The 18,593-nt window shown below is 56.3% G+C and overlaps 2 protein-coding genes across 3 annotated transcripts in view; both read left to right on the forward strand.

The window, feature by feature from the left end:
- The window catches only part of EEIG1 (estrogen-induced osteoclastogenesis regulator 1), a 36,205-nt gene extending 25,982 nt beyond the window's left edge, over positions 1–10,223 (forward strand). Inside the window, exons 4-11 of one of the 2 annotated variants that reach the window (XM_069580111.1) lie at positions 755–871; positions 2,554–2,600; positions 2,761–2,912; positions 4,927–5,031; positions 5,117–5,315; positions 5,760–5,881; positions 6,015–6,084; positions 7,450–10,223. In XM_069580111.1, coding sequence (XP_069436212.1) covers positions 755–871; positions 2,554–2,600; positions 2,761–2,912; positions 4,927–5,031; positions 5,117–5,315; positions 5,760–5,881; positions 6,015–6,084; positions 7,450–7,495 — 858 coding nt within the window. In that variant the 3' untranslated portion in view covers positions 7,496–10,223. The remainder of the gene's footprint in view (positions 1–754; positions 872–2,553; positions 2,601–2,760; positions 2,913–4,926; positions 5,032–5,116; positions 5,316–5,759; positions 5,882–6,014; positions 6,085–7,449) is intronic. The other variant, XM_069580113.1, reaches the window with a different exon arrangement.
- Positions 10,224–10,381: 158 nt separating this feature from the next.
- Positions 10,382–18,290, forward strand: DPM2 (dolichyl-phosphate mannosyltransferase subunit 2, regulatory). The gene is made up of 4 exons (XM_069580114.1): positions 10,382–13,704; positions 13,992–14,081; positions 14,870–14,972; positions 15,978–18,290. Exons 1-4 carry the CDS (start codon positions 13,702–13,704, stop codon positions 16,034–16,036), a joined length of 255 nt encoding a protein of 84 aa, XP_069436215.1. The 5' UTR covers positions 10,382–13,701; the 3' UTR covers positions 16,037–18,290.
- Positions 18,291–18,593: the final 303 nt, after the last annotated feature.

Genomic DNA, 18,593 nt, shown 5'->3' on the forward strand with positions numbered 1-18,593 from the left:
GCAGGTCACTTGCCTGCTCTGAGCCTTAGTTTCTGGGTCTGAAGCATGCGCTCTGCACTCTACAGTAGAGACTTGTGTGCAGCAGGTGCTCAAATGAATGTCCCTGCTTAGCTTGATTTGTCCTCCAGGTCCCTAAGCCCAGCACCCACCCCCCACGCCCCAACCTCCAGATCTGGCAGATGTGGCTTCCGCCCAGGAGGCCTTCTCAGCTCATCCACCCTGTTCTTCCACTTTCTCACTTCCCTCCCCACCCTGGGCTCCCCTCTGCATCCCGTGACAGCTTGGGGTTCCCACCAGCCCCTGGCTCCCACCCCTACCAGGGTCTCCCGCCCGCCCAGCAGAATGCCCCCCACCCATCCATCCAACCACCCCAGCGCCAAGTTCCCACGGGCCTGGCCTCCCCTCCTGCCCGCTGGCTCGACGGCTCCCACAGCACGGCCTTGTTTCCCCGGGAACAGTGCGTCTGTGTCGCAGACAACAATGTCCTTTCATCTCGGGCGCTGTCCTGGTGCACGCCGGGACGCGGCACAAAGGGTGCTTTGTGCAGCCCGGGGATGTGAGCTCCTGGCTTTGCCACGCAGAGCCACCAGCCGGGGCCCGTGTCCTTGGGTGCCGGTTATGCAACAGTCTGTCGGGGCTGCGGGGCGGGCCCAGGCTCCGGCCCCCCTGCCCCCGGCCCCGCTCACCCTTGGGCCACCAGCGCTGCGCCCACACTCCCCTCAGCCTCCCGCCCTCTCCTCTGTCCCCCGCTCAGCTGGGCTTCGCCGACTTGAACCTGGCAGAGTTTGCGGGCTCGGGCTCCACGGTGCGCTGCTGCCTGCTGGAGGGCTACGACACGAAGAACACTCGACAGGACAACTCCATCCTCAAGGTACCAGGGGCTCCGGGCCTCATCTGCCCCTCCCACCAGGGGCAGGGGCAAGGGCTGGCCGCCTCCCTGTCAGAGTCCCGTGGGGAGTTGCAAAGAACACAGGTTCTCACCCCAGATGGACAGCGAGAGACGCTGGGAAGACGTGGGCCCTGGGGTCAGGAAACCCCCCTTGGAGGCCTGACTTAGCCACTGGCCTCAGTTTTGCCCTCCATAATCGGGGCTCAGGGAGTGGACCCCAACAGTCTCTTGTGGTGAGACCAGCAGCCCTTATCTCGTGGTGCCCAACCACAGTCTGGCAGGGAATGGTGTCTCTTCCTGGCCCCAGTTTTGCACAGGAGGGGCTCCACCTTTGGGTGGTCATCCACCCAAAGGCACAGCAAAGCTGGCACCTGACCCTGCAGCCCAGCTCCTAACCACGGCCGCACATGATGCGAGGCCACCTGAGCTCCAGGGCACCGGGGTGTGGACAGACCTGCTGTCCCTGCACCCAGCAGACCTGGGCAGCCGCCCCGAGGGCCCAGCCACGTGAAGGTTTCCGGGACCGGGGCAGCACCCTCCCCCCGGGCAGCTGCCTCCTGAACCCCTGTGGACAGAGATATCTGGGCATCTGCTGCCAGCTCACCTTTCTTCCTCATCTCCACACCCTTCCACCTGGCTGAGGAAACAGTCTTGTGTTAACCACAGCCCTGTGAGCTGACCCAGTGGGAGAGTGCTGTGTCTGGCAGAGCTGAGTAGGAGGTGGTAGGCAAGGGCGCTAGGGCCTGCTGGACCTTTTGCAGAAGAAGCCAAAGGCCACTGGAAAGGTCCAGGCTAGCCCTTGTGAGAGCCAGGGCCTCAGTGCATCCTCAGACCAGAACAAGGGGGCCTAGGGTCCAAGGCCAGCTCCCCCATGTCCTGTCTGCCGGACCTTGGATAGTCATTTATTTCCCCTGAGTCTGAGTCTCAGTTCTTGTGTCTATAGCCTGAGGCCACCACGTACGTGGCAGGTTGCTATCACAGCCAAATGAAATAACCCATTAAAAATCTCAGCCTCAGCCCAGCGGGCACCGTTTTTGTCGGAGGTATCCCTGGGATTCTTTCTCAGCCCATCACCTGTCACTTCATTCTAGCCCCAATTCGGGGATCCAAATCTTGCCTTGATTAAACCATTGCCGAACTCTTTGCCCAAGTGGATGTTAAACGTTTCTAATGACTTCTTGCTTTGTTTTATTCAACAAACTTTCACACACCCCTGCCATCTGTGTTGGACTCTGTGAACTCCTACGCCGAGTCAGGCTGGGTGGGCCCTTCCCCACCGGGTAGGCTTTAAGATCCCCCCTCCCACCTGCCTTGCCCGCTCTGGGGGCTGTGAGGATAGAGAATGTCTGTGGCCTCACCCTTGAGGGTCCCACAGTCTAGTCGCCGTTCTGAAATGACAGTCGCCGACTCACTCCTCACTCATTCCATGCCAGGCGCCCTAGGCATCCTCTACCATCCCACGAGGCAGCTGTTAGGATCAGTTTTGTCTTCTGCACGAGAAAACTGGGTTTCAGTGAAGTTTGGTGGTGTCACCAGGCCCAGCAAGGGACCGAGATGGGATCAGAGTCCAAGCTCATCTGAAGCCAGAACAGGGGGTCCGGGCACCTGTGGAGGATCTGGGAGGGTTGAACAGGGCGTGGCTGATCTCACCGGCTTTTGCACAGGTCACCATTGGAATGTTCCTGCTCTCGGGAGACCCCTGCTTCAAGACGTGAGTACTGGTGCGGGCCACCTGAGGGGTGGGGGCTCTGTCCTGAACATTGTCGGGGGAGGGCCAGGGACTCTTCCCTTGTCCAGGCTCGTGGGGTCCCCTGTCTTCTTCTGACCCCAAGCTGGGGCACCCCAGTCATACCCCTCTCTGTTTTCCCAAGGCCGCCGTCCACTGCCAAGTCCATCTCCATTCCAGGCCAGGACTCCTCCCTGCAGCTGACGTGCAAGGGTGGCGGAACCAGCCGCGGTGGCAGCAGCAACTCCCTGACGGGGTCCCGGCCCCCCAAGGCCCGGCCCACCATCCTCGGCTCAGGTACCGTTCCCCACCTGCCCTCTGCACTCCTCCTGAGACGAAGGCTTTCACCTCCCCCAGTCCCTAGGTCCCAAGGGGGGACACTTGCTGAGAAGAGAAAGCCAGTGGGGTGGTGTTCACCCACCTTGCTTCCGTCGGGTAGGCATCTGCACCCCTCCCATGATCTAGGCTCTGCCTGGCCCCAGAATCACAGCAGCACCCTGGACCAAGACGGATCAGGTGGCTGGCCTCCTGGCTCTCCGGGTCGAGCAGGAGAGACAGGGGTCAGTGAACAAAAAATACATCAAACGCTTGTCCGCCTAGAACTGTGACGTGAGCTGGGAGAGAGATATAGAAGGTGTCTGCCTGGGGACAACCAGGGAGAGCTCCCCGAAGGGATGTCATTTGAGCTGAATCTGGGGTGTATTGTGCCGTGTTCCTGGCAGAGGGAACTGCTAGGAGCTCTTGTTCTGCTCCTTGCTCTGTGACCCTGACTGGCTGTTTTACCTCTCAGGCCTTAGCATTGTCCTCTGCAAAGTGGGATCAGCAGTAGTAACCACATCCTGGTTGCTCCGGGGATGAACTGAGAAAATGTGTGTGCCTTTCCTGGCACCTGGGTCATCCTCTCTATTTCCCAGCATGTTTCCATTAAATTATCATTATTACCAATGTTACGAAAAATGCAAATGAGCCTGAATCCCCAGAGGAGTAGGTGTGGCAATTAAGAGGGAAAGGAGCCCAGTGCTGTAAGGGATGAAGTAGGCCCTCCCCCGACAAAGCATGAGCCTTGGCCCCTGCACCCTGTCCTTGGGGGTGAGCTCAGAGCTGGGAGGTGGACAACCCCCAAGCTGATCAGTAAGCAGGGTGGCACGTGGTGGCCCTAACCTGTGCCACGAGAGCAGTGAGGGCACGGGGCCTCAGACCCTGTTTTCTGGGTGATTCTGCCCCTGGGGCTGGGAGCCGAAAGGGACCCTCTGACCCTGAGGGCCAGCTTTCCTGCCCTCCTGTTTTTCCTGCACACCAGCCAGGTGGGACCCAGAGCAGAAAGCTGGGCTTCTCCCCTGCCTCAGCCTGGGGGCTGCATGCAGGAATGGGGGCTCCCCAGCTCCCCTGCTCTCTAGCTTCAGGGTAGGGATCCCCAGAGGAGCGATCTGGGAACCAGGGCACCCCAGCACATGTGGTGCCTTTTGTGTAAGAAAAGAGATGCTTCTTCTGCGTGGGGTGGGAATTTGAGCCCCACAAGCCTCTCTCTTCCTGCAGCCCCTCAGAGGCAAAGAACCTGTCAGGACTTGAAAAGCCTTGTGGCTTTGGGTGGGGACGCAGGCAGGCCTAGGGTCCAGGCTGTGACCTGGGTGGGTGTGCTCACATCTGAAGAAGATGGAAGAGTCATTGCTTCCTACATGGACCAGAAGGACTGGTGGGTGGGTGGGTGCTCTCTGAGCCCTAGGCAGACCCTGCTTGGTTCCTTGCTGCCAGTGCCTAAAAGTGTGTTCCCCACCCTTATTTACTCCACTCCAGCTACATAGACCCCAGCTCACTGAAGCCTCAGGGCCTTTGCTGATGCTGGTCCCTGGGTCTAGAAGGCCTTTTCTCTGATGCCTTACCTAGCCTGCTCCCTGCCAAACATCCTGATGGTCTCTCATTAAGGCCACCTCCTCAGAGAAGCCTTCCCTGATTTCAGACCCAACCACCCCCCATACGCTCCCTGCTGTGGGCCATTTGCCAGTTATGGTTAATTGTGAGTCCTTTTTGTCCTGTGTTCTTCCTTCCCACCACTGGGTGTCTGTGACACCCTGTCTCCTAGCAACCCAGTAGAGCACCCCCCAGATATTTGTGGAGTGAAGGAATGACCCTGGGCTCGAGTGCTGGCCTGTAGCTCAGGACAGGTTGCTGCCCCCTGAATCATCTCTTAAGAGTTTTTCCATCTCTTAAGTGGAAATACATAGTGTGCCCCCCCCGCCCACCCCGCCACATTCAGTGAGAGGACTTGTGAGAAGCGAGCATGCTGGTCACCTCTGCCCCTCCCTGCTTCCAGGGGTGCCGGAGGAGCCAGACCAGAACCTGTCCAGCCCCGAGGAGGTGTTCCACTCTGGCCACTCCCGCAACTCCAGCTATGCCAGCCAGCAGTCCAAGATCTCGGGTGAGCACCTGCCTGCCCCCCCCAAGCCCTTGGCCTCCCAGCCTCCCCGGCCGCCCCCATCATGACCTGCACCCCCACCACCCAGCAGGCTACAGCACAGAGCAGTCGCGCTCCTCGAGCCTCTCAGACCTGACACACCGCCGGAACACGTCCACCAGCAGCAGCACCTCGGGCGGCCTCAGCATGGCCGTGGAGGGGCCTGAAGGCAGCGAGCGCGAGCACCGGCCCCCTGAGAAACCACCGCGGCCGCCTCGGCCTCCGCATCTGTCAGACCGCTCATTCCGGTAGGTCTCACCGCAAGTGCTGCTAGAGAGCAGAGCCCTCCGGTGGCTCCCGGAACCTCTGCTCCTCCACTTGTAACACAGGGACAAGTGGGCCCTGTCATCGTGGGGTGCATGGCCGTCAAACCAGCTGATGCTCCACGCTGGCTGCACCCGGCCTGGCGCGCGTGCCCAGTGGGCGGATGCTGCGGGTGGTCTGGCATACCCTGGGGCCGGCCTGCTTCCATGCTCTGTGGCCTCTTGGAAGCTGGCACTTAACTCCCCAGGGCCTCCGCGGCCTCCTCTCTAAAATCAGGTTGCAGCAGCATCCGTACTGTAGGGTTGATGTGACGGTTCAGTGAACACACTCTAGACCGTCTTCCACGTGCACTCGGAGGGTCCTGAGTGCAGTAGACGGGGACTGGGTCCTGTGGTCGTGTGACTGTTCTGACTCTTGCCCCACCCCAGGAGGAAGAAGGACTCGGTGGAGAGCCACCCGACCTGGGTGGATGACACGCGCATTGATGCTGATGACATCGTAGAGAAGATCATGCAGAGCCAGGACTTCACGGAAGGGAGCAATACCGAGGGTGAGCCGCCAGCGCAGGAGGGGTGCGGGGGTTGGTGCCCAGGGTGAGCAGCCAGCACTGACGGGGACAGTGCCTGGGGGCTCTCTGGCTTCGCTGCCCCATTCAGCTTCTATCTTCCCCTGTGTCCCCACAGACAGCAACCTCCGGCTGTTCGTGAGCCGTGATGGCACCACCACCCTGAGTGGTATCCAGCTGGCCAACAGGTAGGTGGGGGAAGGTTCTGGGCAGGTGACGAGTATGGCTCTGGGCCCCTGTGGTGAGAGCGTGTGGCTTCTGCAGCCCATTGACCTAGCTTTGAATGCCAGCTCTTGTCCATGTGACTTCAGGCCAGTCATGTCTGTCTGAGCCGCAGTTGCTCCATCTGTCAAGTGCTGTGGATCACACCACCTCACCCAGAAACCTGGGACAAACGCCCCAGGTTTGGTTTGGGAGGGTTCCGAGGAACCTTGGAAAATGCCTGACACAGGGCTTGCCACACAGCAGGGGCTTCATACATCTTTATTTTGGATTCTACTTTTCTTTCCCTTCCTCCTGGGCCTGGGAGCTCCTAAAAAATGATGATGATGACTCATGTATCTATTAAATGAATAGTTACTGTGCACCAGCTACGTTCCATGATTCTGAGCTAGGTGCTGGGGATACGGCAGTGAGCAACATAGATTTTTGCTTCATGATGTTCAGAGGTAAGCAGATGTGAGGATCAAACTTGTGGCTTGAACTCTGCCAGTATATAGAGTATCCTCTAAATCATTCATTTACAGCATGCTGGTCTGTGTGTGCCTGGCTCACTGAATGAATGAGTGGAGGAGCTTATCACCTGCAGGGCTGTGCTGAAGCCTCTACTCCTGGTTCTTGTGGGCCAGATGGGAAAGTGCCCATTTAACATCTAGGGCCAGAGCAGTAGGAGGCTTAGCTGGGCCACACTGGGGCCTCAGACCTGCCCTCTGGTGTTGCTCTGCTGACCTCTGCTGGCGGAGGCTCAAAATTGCAACTGCCATCTTTGTGTGGCCTAGGCTGCCCTTAGTGGGGTGGGCAAAAAGAAAACAGAGGGCACTTCTTGGGGCTTTGTGACACCCCTCTCCAGCCCCCTCTGAGGATGAGGAAACTGAGATTGAGCAAGGTTACTGCAGAGCTGTATACTGCGCCCCGAATGACTACAGCCCTTCCGGTGGGCCTGGCCTTGGTTGGGAGAAGAGCTGATCAAGCTTCCCGACCTTCTGCTGCACTTTTGGCAAGCCCTGTACTCTCTCTGAACTTCAGTTTCTTTATCTGTCAAGTGGGGCTGGCTGCAGATCCTCTCTGCCTGAATTGCTGTGAGGATGGGCACAGCACACCCCAGCATGTGAGCTGCTGGTACCCAGGGGGGCTTGGGCATGGTCTGTGCAAGCTCTGTGATCCCACAGGCTCAGGTACATAACATCTGTGTTACCCTGGGCAGGTGACTCAACTTCTCTGAGACTCAGTTTCTCTCTGCAAAATGGGGCCAGTTAACAGTGCTTGCGAAGTACCTCCCAGGGCTGGCCCAGAGGACCATCAGGGAGGACAGGCTGACCTGTTTCTCCCCACAGGGTCTCCTCTGGGGTCTACGAGCCAGTCGTGATTGAAAGCCATTGAGGAGCAGGTGCCCCGGCTGGAGAAGGGCCCTGCCTTCACGGACGTCCAGACCCGCGTCATTCCACAAGGGACCTTCCCCTTGGGATCACCATCCGTGCTGCCTCTCATCTGTGCCTCCTCCATGCACTCCAGCCCCAAAGCATCATTCCACTGACCTCCCATTTATGCTGGGACGCTCATGGCCCGCAAGGGCCCCGGGCACCACTGTGAATATTCTCCTCTGAACCACTAGGGAGCAGGACACATGGGCCCGTGAAACAGGTGGGCAGAGACCCATGGTGGGCACTGCCCCTCTGAGACCCACCTGGGCCCTCGGCGAGGACATTCAGTAGTTCCTGCACATGCAGGGAGGCTGGTGGCCGAGGGGCCTCTTGTCCTGTGTCCCCGTTCACTCCAGGAGCGCTGGCTCAGCCCTGGCAGGGCCTCGCTCCATTGCCCCCTTGTCCTTGGCGGGGCACTTCACCCCCCGAATCCTGCCACCACAGCCCTCTGACTGCTTAGTGCTTCAGCTGTCACTCCTCTGCGTCCCGGGGGACCTGCTGGCGGCCTCCTCCGGGAAACCAAGACCTCAAACCCCACCCGCGCTCTGGATTGAGACCCCCCTCCCCCGCAGCGAATGTTCTGCTGCCCCGGCAGCCTGCACTTTGCACACGCTTGTCTCCAGCACAGCACGCTGGCCCTCGCCTGCCCGTCCACTGAGCCCTTCCCAAGGATCCCTGGGCCCTGCCTGCTGTGCAGTCAGCAGCCCTGCCCTTGCAGCCCGGCTGGAACGTGGCACCGCCCCTGCCCCTCCCTGCTCTCTCCGGTTGGCTCCAGCTCAGGCCTGAGCCCCCTGCTGAGAAAGGTCTGAGCCTGAGCTTCGGTTCCCCTCTGCCCGGGGCTGGGTCCTGGGCAGCTGGCGTCCGTTAAGGAAGCCAGGAAAGGTGCCTCCCAAGGCCCTGGAGGTCAGCAGCCCGGCTGGGCTGGGTTTGCCAAGCCAAGCGCCCTTTCTCTCCCCTCAGGCTCAGCTGGCCCAGGCCGGGGCCGATGCTGGAGAGGCAGATGGGCTATAGCTGGACTGGCCCGGAGCTGGCTTCCTGGCCAGAATAGCCTCAGCCAACCTCTGAAAACATGCCCTCTCTGGGCAAAGGAGAGGGTGGCGGGGGTGGGGGGCATCCATTAAGGGGGTTTCCCAGTGGGGAGCAGTCTGGCCCTGCCCCTGCCCCTACCCCTTGCTATACCCTCTGCTCTCAGCACTTTCCCCTGGCCTTGTCCTGTTACTTGCTTGAAGGTGGGTTCTGGCTGCCCGCCGGTCCCTGGACAGACTCCCCGACACTCTAACTTCCACTCATTTTGTATAAACCCAGCAGGCTGGTGTTTACGTAGCCCCATACCTTTTTCCTTTTCTTTCCTGATTGTTTTTTTTCTTTTTCTTTTTTCTTTCCTTCCTTTCATTTTCTTTTTTTAAGAGTTCACGGTTTGGTATTTTCTCCTCCCCCAGGCGAGGGGAGGTGCTTCTGTTCTCCCCGTACCCGCTGGCTGGGTCCCAGCAGGGCTGGGGATCTGGGGTGGGGGGTGGGGGTGCCCTCCCCAGGCTGGGAGGGGTCCTTGCCTTCTGCCCCATTGGCAAGAATTGGACTTGGTCTTGGAACCTCCTGGCATTGGGACCAGAGCATTTCTAGGATTTCTGTTGTTGTTTTTAATGCCCTAACCCTTTTAGAAAATGAATGTGAGAAGGTGCCTGCTGAGGCAGGATGGAGCGTTTGCCCTGGCTGGGGAAGGCTCTGGTCAGCTCTGCAGGTCCCTTCCTGCCCCACAGACACCTGGCACTTTAAAAGGGAGCTGGTCGCACTGTCTACAGTTGAAGTGATCCCTAGAAGATGGGGAACGCTGTCCTTCCCTTCTGTATGTGCACGACCTCAGCCCAGTGAGGCAATGTATTCAGGGTGTTTTTAGGTCTGAGTCAACATTCTGGGGGCTTCAGGCATAAGATAGCTGGTTTTGGTGCTGTTGGGGAGAATTCCCCATACCAGGAACCCAGCCCCACCGTAGGCGAGGTCTGAATTTGACAGTCACCCCAGAAGGAGACAGAGCCTGCCATACCTTCCCATGCCAGGCCCTGGGCCAGGGTAACTGGACTAACAGAATTCAGCCACAACCAAATCAATGCTGGCTGGAGCTGGAGGCCTGGAGCCCCGGAGCCCCAGCCTCATTCCCACGTGGGAGCCCTTTCTTCGACCCTCTGGTCCCCTCAAGCTCAGTGAATTCCCATTAGGTGCCCACAGCTCTGAACTAAAAATCCTATATTTAGAAAGAGACAGAATATATTAGAGATATTTTTGGAAAGGAAGTGGTCTATGCAATGCCAGTTTGGAATCTTCTTGAAAGACAGTTTAACGTTTTTACTAGGAGATTTAAAGAAAGGTCTACAATATTTTTAGGTTTTTTTTTTTTTCTGGTCACCCCACAAACCGACCACATGGCATGATCCGCCAAGATGCAGAATGCCGTGGTCTCCTCTCTTTGGGGAGGTGAGCAGGGAGATGGGGGGAGGGGAGGCCTTTTTTTTTTAGCACCCCTCGTTTCCAACAGAATGTTACCGCCACCACCCCCTGATTCAGTGGGCTGTGTTTGTATCTCCGTCCCAGCTTCTATTGTAGAAAATAACATTGTAAGGGGAAATCAGCCTAGTGTCAGTGTCTTGGTTGGGGGGGGGTGGGGATTAAATGTTGCAGATTTTGTTATGGCATGTTGGTTCTTGCTTGTTTTACTGAGTTGAATCCCAGGTCACAGATGGCACCAGAAGGGAGAGAGATGACACGGGGTGGGAGAGACGTCGGTGGCCAGGGTTCTTGGTTGTCCTGGCTGCAGTCATTATAATTATTATCACTGTTACTACTACACATTCATTGGGAGGAAACATAGGCCCAGAAAGGACAGTTTCTTGCCAACCTCACACAAGGTGGCAGCTCTGACCTCAGAGCCCAAGTTCTAACCTCCCCAGAGTCGGGTGGCCTCTAACAAGTACGCCTGAGGATCGATGACTGCCTGTGCCTCAGCTTTCTCAGCTGCAAATGGGGTTGTGGATCAAATTAGGAGGTGGGTATACAGCCCTCCCTAGGGAGCCTGACCCCGCCCCTGAAAGATGCTAAGAGTTTCCCCAGCCTCCCCAAAGCCACAGGCCAGCACTCTCTCCAGGCTTGGACCACCTCACTCCCTGCCCTTGACTCAAGTTCCTGAAGAGTTGTCATGGCCGCCAAGCTCTTGGGAAAGGCAAGTCACCCTGGGCCTTTCATGAGCTCAGAAATGGCAGGAATCCTCAGGGCTCTGGACAAGCCAGAAGGGACCAGACTACCAGGCCTCATCCTGGCCCCAGCACTGCATTATCCTTGCCCATTTTCAGTGCTGATGCCTGCTCACACCCCAGAAAACCCTGGAGGCTGATTCTCAGCCCCTTGGTTCTGTGCACACGTGGGGAGGGATGAGTTGGCTCCTGGCTGAGCCCCAATTCTGAGACGGAAGGAACTGGGCTGTAAGGTCCAAAACAGTTTGCTCCTTTGGAGCACAGTAATGCTCAGTGGGCTTTCCTGGTGGCTCAGACGGTAAGAAGCTGTTCAATCCCTGGGTCAGGAAGATCCTCTGGAGAAGCGAATGGCTAGCCACTCCAGTATTCTTGCCTGGAGAATTCCATTGACAGAGGAGCCTGGTGGGCTACAGTCCAGTTTAGTTCAGTCGCTCAGTCGTGTCCGACTCTGCGACCCCACGGACTGCAGCACACCAGACACCTCCCTGTCCATTGCCAACTCCCGGAGTTACTCAAACTCATGTCCATTGAGTCGTTGATGCCATCCAACCGTCTCATCCTCTGTCGTCCCCTTCTGCCTTCAATCATTCCCAGCATCAAGGTCTTTTCTAATGAATCAGTTCTTCGCATCAGGTGGCCAAAGTATTGGAGTTTCAGCTTCAGCATCAGTCCTTTCACTGAATATTCAGGACTGAATTCCTTTAGGATGGACTGGTTGGATCTCCTTGCAGTCCAAGGGACTCTCAAGAGTCTTCTCCAACGCCACACTTCAAAAGCATCAATTCTTTGGCGCTCAGCTTTCTTCATAGTCCAACTCTCACATGCATACATGACTACTGGAAAAACTGTAGCTTTGACCAGACGGACCTTTGTTGGCAAAGTAATGTCTCTGCTTTTTAATATGCTGTCTAGGTTGGTCATAACTTTCTTTCCAAGGAGTAAGTGTCTTTTAATTTCATGGCTGCAGTCACCATCTGCAGTGATTCTGGAGCCCCAAAAAAGTCTGTCACTGTTTCCACTGTTTCCCCATCTATTTCCCATGAAGTGATGGGAACAGATGCCATGATCTTCGTTTTCTGAATGTTGAGTTTTAAGCCAACTTTTTCACTCTCCTCTTTCATCAAGAGGCTCCTTAGTTCTTTGCTTTCTGCAGTAAGGGTGGTGTCATCTGCATATCTGAGGTTTTTCCCAGGAATCTTGATTCCAGCCTGTGCTTCATCCAGCCCAGCCTTTCTCATGATGTACTCTGCATATAAGTTAAATAAGCAGGGTGACAATATACAGCCTTGACCGACTCCTTTCACTCTCTGGAACCAGTCCATGAGGTTGCGGAGTCAGACACGACTAAGCACAACTTTTACTTTTTTTTTTTTCCATGCGAAGTGAAAAATCAGTATATAAAATAAATGATGGGGGGGAAATGTTCCTCTCAGCTTTGCAATGGGCTCAGACAACCCAAGGAAACAGATGCTGCCAGCAGGAGCAAGCCATGCCTGGTTCAGACCCCATCTTTGCATGCCCCTGCCCCCCTCCCCTCCAGGTGAAGACAGCACAGGGAGGGGAATCGCCAGAGGCTATTCTCCACAGCACTGCTGCTGCTGCTGCTGCTAAGTCGCTTCAGTTGTGTCGACTCTGTGCGACCCCATAGATGGCAGCCGACCAGGCTCCCCCATCCCTGGGATTCTCCAGGCAAGAACACTGAAGTGGGTTGCCATTTCCTTCTCCAATGCATGAAAGCGAAAAGTGAAAGCGAAGTTGCTCAGTCGTGCCCGACTCTTCGAGACCCCATGGACTGCAGCCTACCAGGCTCCTCTGTCCATGAGATTTTCTGGGCAAGAGTACTGGAGTGGGGTCTGTAGCACTGCAGAAGTCACCAAAATCTTAAAGCTGGTTGACTGATTCAAAGCTCCCAGTTGTGTCAGGCTTCATTCTGGACACGGGATACAGACCCTTTCCTCAGGGGGCTCACAGTCAAGTGGGCCAGGTCAACTAGTAAATAAGGTAATTAAAACGCAATGATGGGGCTTCCCTGGTGGCTCACTGGTAAAGAGTCCACCTGCCAGTGCAGGAGACACGGTTGGATCCCCGATCCAGGAAGCCCCCACATGCTGCGGAGCAGCTAAGTCCTGTGCACCACAAGTAGAGTCTGTGCTCATAGGACCTGCAAGCCGCAGCGACTGAAGCCCGCGTGCCCGAGCCCGTGCTCTGCAACGAAGAAGCTACGGCAATAAAAGGCTCTGTACGGCGACTAGAGAAAAGCCCTCGCAGTAACGAAGACCCAGCGCAGCCAAAAATTAATAAAATTTAAAAAACAGAAACGCAATGACAAGCGTCTTCTTGGTGATGCAGTTGGGGAAGGGATTCCGGCTTCTCCCTCTCCTCCCACCCTAGGCCGGTCCTTGAACTTTTTCTTTACCTTACCCTCAACAGACACGTTCGGGCCTCGGGACCAGGAAGTAGCGCCCTCGGTTGCTGGAGTCTGCTATACACCACTGACTCAGACTGTGATCTGAAAAGTTCTCGCCTCTCTCTTGAGCCTCCTTTTCCCCACCTGAAACACGGGACTTCTGACCACTCACCCCCATCCTGTTCTGGCTTTAGGACCCTGGGATATTGAGAGATGGGCTTTTTTTTTTTTTCTCTCGGGCGAGTTCGACAGGACCGAGCCCACAAGTGCCAAGCCAGTCTCAGTTCCTCAATTCGGTCTCACTGCCGAGAGATTCGGGAACGCGTCACAGAATGTCCTCGAGAAACTACATTTCCCGACATGCAAAGAGGAGGCGGTGCCCGCCCGTCTCCGGCGACGTGGTCCTGGGCCAGCTTGAGGACTGCGACTCCCGGCGTGCCCCGCGGCCCAAGGCCGGAAGGGCCCGATCCGGAACCGGATGGGGCTTGCGTCTCCGGTGCCTGAAGCGCTGGGGAAATGGTGAGCGTGAGGCCAAAAGTCGGCAATGGGGGCGTCCGGAGGGTGGGGTCCTGGGTCTGCTCGGGAGCTGGGGCTTGAGCACTCGGAGCCGGTATCGTTCTCCCGCCGTCTCACCGTACGAGTGATAGACTTTGGCCCGGTACTCTCTCTCCCGACCTAGAAAAGATACCCAGTCAGCCACGTCACATATGTCAGCTGAGTAAATGGACGTGATCGGGCCGCAGCGACTCCCGCCTCCTTCCTAAATGGAGGATCTTTTCCTCAGTTGAATCCTCCCTTTTCTGCAGGCCACGGGAACAGACCAGGTGGTGGGACTCGGCCTCGTCGCCCTTAGCCTGATCATCTTCACTTATTACACCGCCTGGGTAATTCTCTTGGTATGTGTGCTTTCCCGCCCTCTCTTAGCTCCCATCCCTGGATCTTGAAGCTAACTCCTCACATCATTTTAGCAGGCACTGTGCTAGGTGTTGTCACTGCATATCTCATGAAAGCTCCAGGACAGCACTATGAGAAAGATGGTAACAGGTGTCCCTATGTTATAGACGAGGAAGCAGAAGCTCAAGGGGAAGGCTCAGGGTGGAATCCTTAACCACTCCACTGCGAAGTCCTTTCCTTGATTTGTTTGCTTTTGATGGGAGTTCTAGTCCTTCTGGTTATCCTGCGGGCGCTTGGGCATGACAGTCCCAGTGGATTTTGTAAGAGTGTTTAGCATTTTTTTTTTCCCCGTGGGAAATTTTTTTTGGTTACTGCTTTAAAAGTGCAGTGTTTGTTTGGAGGACAAAATCTTGCAGAAGTCGGTATCCTTTGGAGAAAAATGTTAGTAAAGAAAACCTTGGAGTCCTGGTTGGGAATCACTCGTGGATTCTTCATGTCCTCTTTGTCCCTGCTAAGCTGTGAGGGCCTTAGGGCAAGTCCTTTGTCTTCTGTTCCCTGCCAGCTCCCTAGCCCCAACTTCGGGCGAGCACCAGTCAGGTGCCCAGTACACAACCATTAGATAACTGAAGGAAGGGAACAAACCAAGGCACCCGGAGTGCTATCCTCTTAGAGAAAAGCGAATGCAGTGCTTTGATGGGGTCAACCCCTGAGATGGAGGAGGAGGGCTGTTTGGACCAGGGGAGCTGAGCAGAGCGAGGAACACTCACTAGAGCTCTGCCTTTGATGCCAGCCATTCATCGACAGTCAGCATGTCATCCACAAGTATTTCCTGCCCCGAGCCTATGCCATTGCTATCCCACTGGCTGCTGGCCTCCTGCTGCTCCTGTTTGTGGGTAAGTTCCCCCAACCCTGGACAGGGTGTCTTGGGGACCCCATGACCCCCTCCCAACCCCAGACATGCTGCTACACTTCATCACTCACTGTACATCTGCTTGAGGCTCCTTACCCTCAGCTCACGTCCTGGGGTTTCCCTGTTCATCCTTCAGGGCTTAAGTCAGTCTTCCCAATGCCTCAGGCTCACTGGAGTCTAATGGGATGTCTCCCTCTTTCTTGCTCCCTCCACCACCACCACCACCACCACTCTGCTCACACCTCCATCACCTCTCACCCCCTTGTCACCCTGGTTCATGATTCCTGCATCTCTCTGTCTCCCAGGGTCTAGCGTGTGGGCCTTACAGGGGCAGGGACTATGGCTTTATCATTACTATGCCCTCACCTCAAGCACAAGCTGTGGCACTGAGTTGGTGCTCAAGAAAGTGGTTTGGATAAATCAACAATTAGCTGTCTGGATGATGGGGTGGGTGGATGATGGATGCTGAGTGGGTAGGTGGTTAGGTAGATGGACAGGTGGTCGGGTGAGTAGATAGATAGTTGGGTGGATCTTATTCCCTGTAGAATCAGAAACACTAAACTCAGCAGATTGCCTTTGGTAGTCACTCAGCTGATGTTTGTTGAATGAGTGCAGGCAGAAGTGTAGCTTGATGAATGATTAGGGGAATGGCCTCCAGGGCGTGGCCTGGAGGGTGGTTAGGTAGCTGGTTGGCCCCCTGTGTAGGTCACTGCCATGCTTGGGTCCTGCTCTGGCCTCCCCGGTCTCCCCTTGTGACTCAGCTGGTAAAGAATCCACCTGCAGTGTGGGAGACCTGGGTTCGATCCCTGGGTTCAGAAGATCCCCTGGAGAAGCACTCCAGTATTCTGGCCTGGAGAATTCCATGGACTGTGTAGCCCATGGGGTCACAAAGAGTTGGACACAACCGAGCGACTTCCACTTCACTTTCTGACCCCCAAGCAGTCCTGAGCCAGGATCTTAGCTGCCTTTTTTGGTCTGTGTATTCCAGGTATATTCATCACCTACGTGATGCTGAGGAACCAGAAGGATACCAAAAAGGCTCAGTGAAGGCCCAGCAGGAATGAGGCTGCTGGCTCCATCTCTGCTTCTTCTCCAGGGCAGACCCAGTGGGGGTGCCCACAGGACCCATCCAGGCACTGAGACCCCCTCAAGCTTGATTGCCCTGCAGACACCCCTGTGGGATAGAAGCTGTTCAGGACTCACCCCTGGCTGACCAGGGCCCCTGCTCCTTCCAGAAGCCAGGGAGGAGAAGTACCTGGAAGTCTCCATCTCACCCCCCTTCTGGCTCAGGACCTGCAAGGTGCTGGTCCCTCTCCACATACACACACACCTCACCTTGAGACTCCCTATCATTTTTCCCGCTGGGTTCTACACTTGCCTCAGTTTCCTTCTTGTCACATGATGGTTGGACTTGGCAGGTTCTGGGGCGTCATGTGACCTCTTCCCGCATGTCCTGCTCCTCCACAGAGGCAGCCTTCCCAGGTCTGACATAGCCCCAGACCCCACAAGGATCTCTGGACCTGGAGAGCCTAGAGGGAGGCCCAGCCCCCCAGCCTCAGGGCTGGCCTGATGGGAGAGCTGAACAATAAACATCGTTGTCTTTGTCTCAGTGCCGTCCCTGACCTGAGGAGCTCAGGGGCTGGGAGCTGGCCTTTGCATTGGTCTCAGATCAGGAGACACTGGTCTGTGGGGTACCTCCTGGATTATCCCTGTGCTGGACACAGGACAGTGCAGGGGCCAGGACCGATGTGGATCTGGCCTGGTGCAGCTCACAGCGGGGGAGTCTGGAGGCATGGCGGTCTGCCAGACGTCACATCAGCCTCTACCTCGCCTCTCCTGTGCCAGCCCAGCCAGTGGGCACTGGTATATTAAGGACCCTCAGACCCCTAAAAGTCCAAGCCCATCATCTGTCTGGTACCCAGCAGCCCAACTTAGTGTGGCTCTGAGCAGAGGGCCGCTGTGAGCCACAGCAGGGCTGTTTCCACTGTGTTCCGGTTGACTGGTCCAGGCCTCAGCTCGAGCCCCTGGCAATCCCACCATGCCCCTCTGGGCAGCCAGCTCTTCCATTCACAGTGTGAGCCTCCACCCCTCACTTCCTTGGGCACTCATTCTCCCTCCAGTTAGCAGAGGTGTCCCGCCTGCCTCATCAGAGGAAAGAGCCCAACTGCAGGCACACCTGCCCTGTCCTTAACCTGTTCCCCTCTCCATCCTCCAGTCCAGGCGGAGCTGCCCTCCTGGACTCTGGGTCCTGTCCTCTCCCACCTCTGTGGCAAGAGCCTGCTATCTGATGATCTCTCTCAGGGGAACAGCCTCTGCCTCTCAACATGGTCCTCCAGTGTTAATGTGTTGCAGGCTCCATATAAGGGACCCTCCATCAACCCCTTAACTCCCTCTAGGTCTCTCCCTGTCTCTTCACAACCAAATTTCCCCAAAGGGTATCCACCTCTGCCCCCTGCTTTTCCTCTCCTCCCACTGTGCTTGGCAGCTTTTCAGGAGGGCTGCACTCAGACCACCAGTGATGTCCAGTCTTTACATCAGAGGCATGTTCCTTATCTGCCACATTTGGCCAGTGACATTCTGCACCCCCCCACCCCTGGGTGAATTCTCCTCTCTCACATTCATGCTTCTCTCCTGCTGTGAGGGGGTAGGTTTCTCAGGACTCAGTCACAGGCCTTTTCACCCCACACTCTTAGGGGTGACCTTATCCTCAACCGGGTTTGCTTCCAGCCCAGCTTTCTCCTGAGCCTAAAGGTGTTGCATGTGTGCCAGCTGCCCACCTGACATCCCCATCGATGTCACAGACAGTGGCTTTCCTCTTCCACCCCACATCCACCAGACCCAAATCCTATCAATTCTTGCCATTTCTTCCCCCACCCCAGGCACCTTCCTGATGCAAAGCCACCATCCTCTGCCCTAAATCACCAAAAGTGTCCTCACTTCTCTCCCCACTCCCCCACAATCCAGCTGCATGACAACCAGTGACCTTTGGAAAACATCTGAGTTTCTTTTTTACTTTTCCTGAGCATCTTTCTCACACATTGCTTCTCTGGGTTCCCATCCCTCTCCTCCCATGGCTGACAAGAGCCTCCATGCTCCCTTCTGAACTCTCCTCCAGCCATACTGGCCTTTCATTTCCTGGGAGTCACTGAGGTTCTGTGTACATCCTACTTGCACTGGTTCAGCATATACCAGTTTCTCAAACACCAGTTTGTGCCAGCAACTGAGCCAGGAAAGGAGGTTGCCCTCCTTGCACTCTGGGTGGGGGAGAGGGGGATGTAATAAATAAATGAACAAGACAGTCTCTGACAGTGTTAAGCATGATGAAGAATAAAAGTGATGTGATCATGACTGAGGGGAGGGGACACTAAGAGTAAGGCAAGGTGATAAGGAATAAAGCAAATCAGGTGTGTGTGTGGAGTGGGGGGGCCTACTTCAGGCAGAAGGAGCAGCACCTGCAAAAGCCTGGAGATTTGAAAGAGGGTCCAGAGTCCCTGTGCAGGGTGCAGGGAGAGTGAGTTGAGAGGAGTCTTAAGAGTAGGCAGATGGGCCTGGGCCGTACTGGGAGGTTTGGACTGTTTCAGTGCCTTGGGAAGCCACTGGAGGC

The sequence above is a fragment of the Ovis canadensis genome, chromosome 3 (genome assembly GCF_042477335.2).
Source record: "Ovis canadensis isolate MfBH-ARS-UI-01 breed Bighorn chromosome 3, ARS-UI_OviCan_v2, whole genome shotgun sequence".
Taxonomy (NCBI): domain Eukaryota; kingdom Metazoa; phylum Chordata; class Mammalia; order Artiodactyla; family Bovidae; genus Ovis; species Ovis canadensis.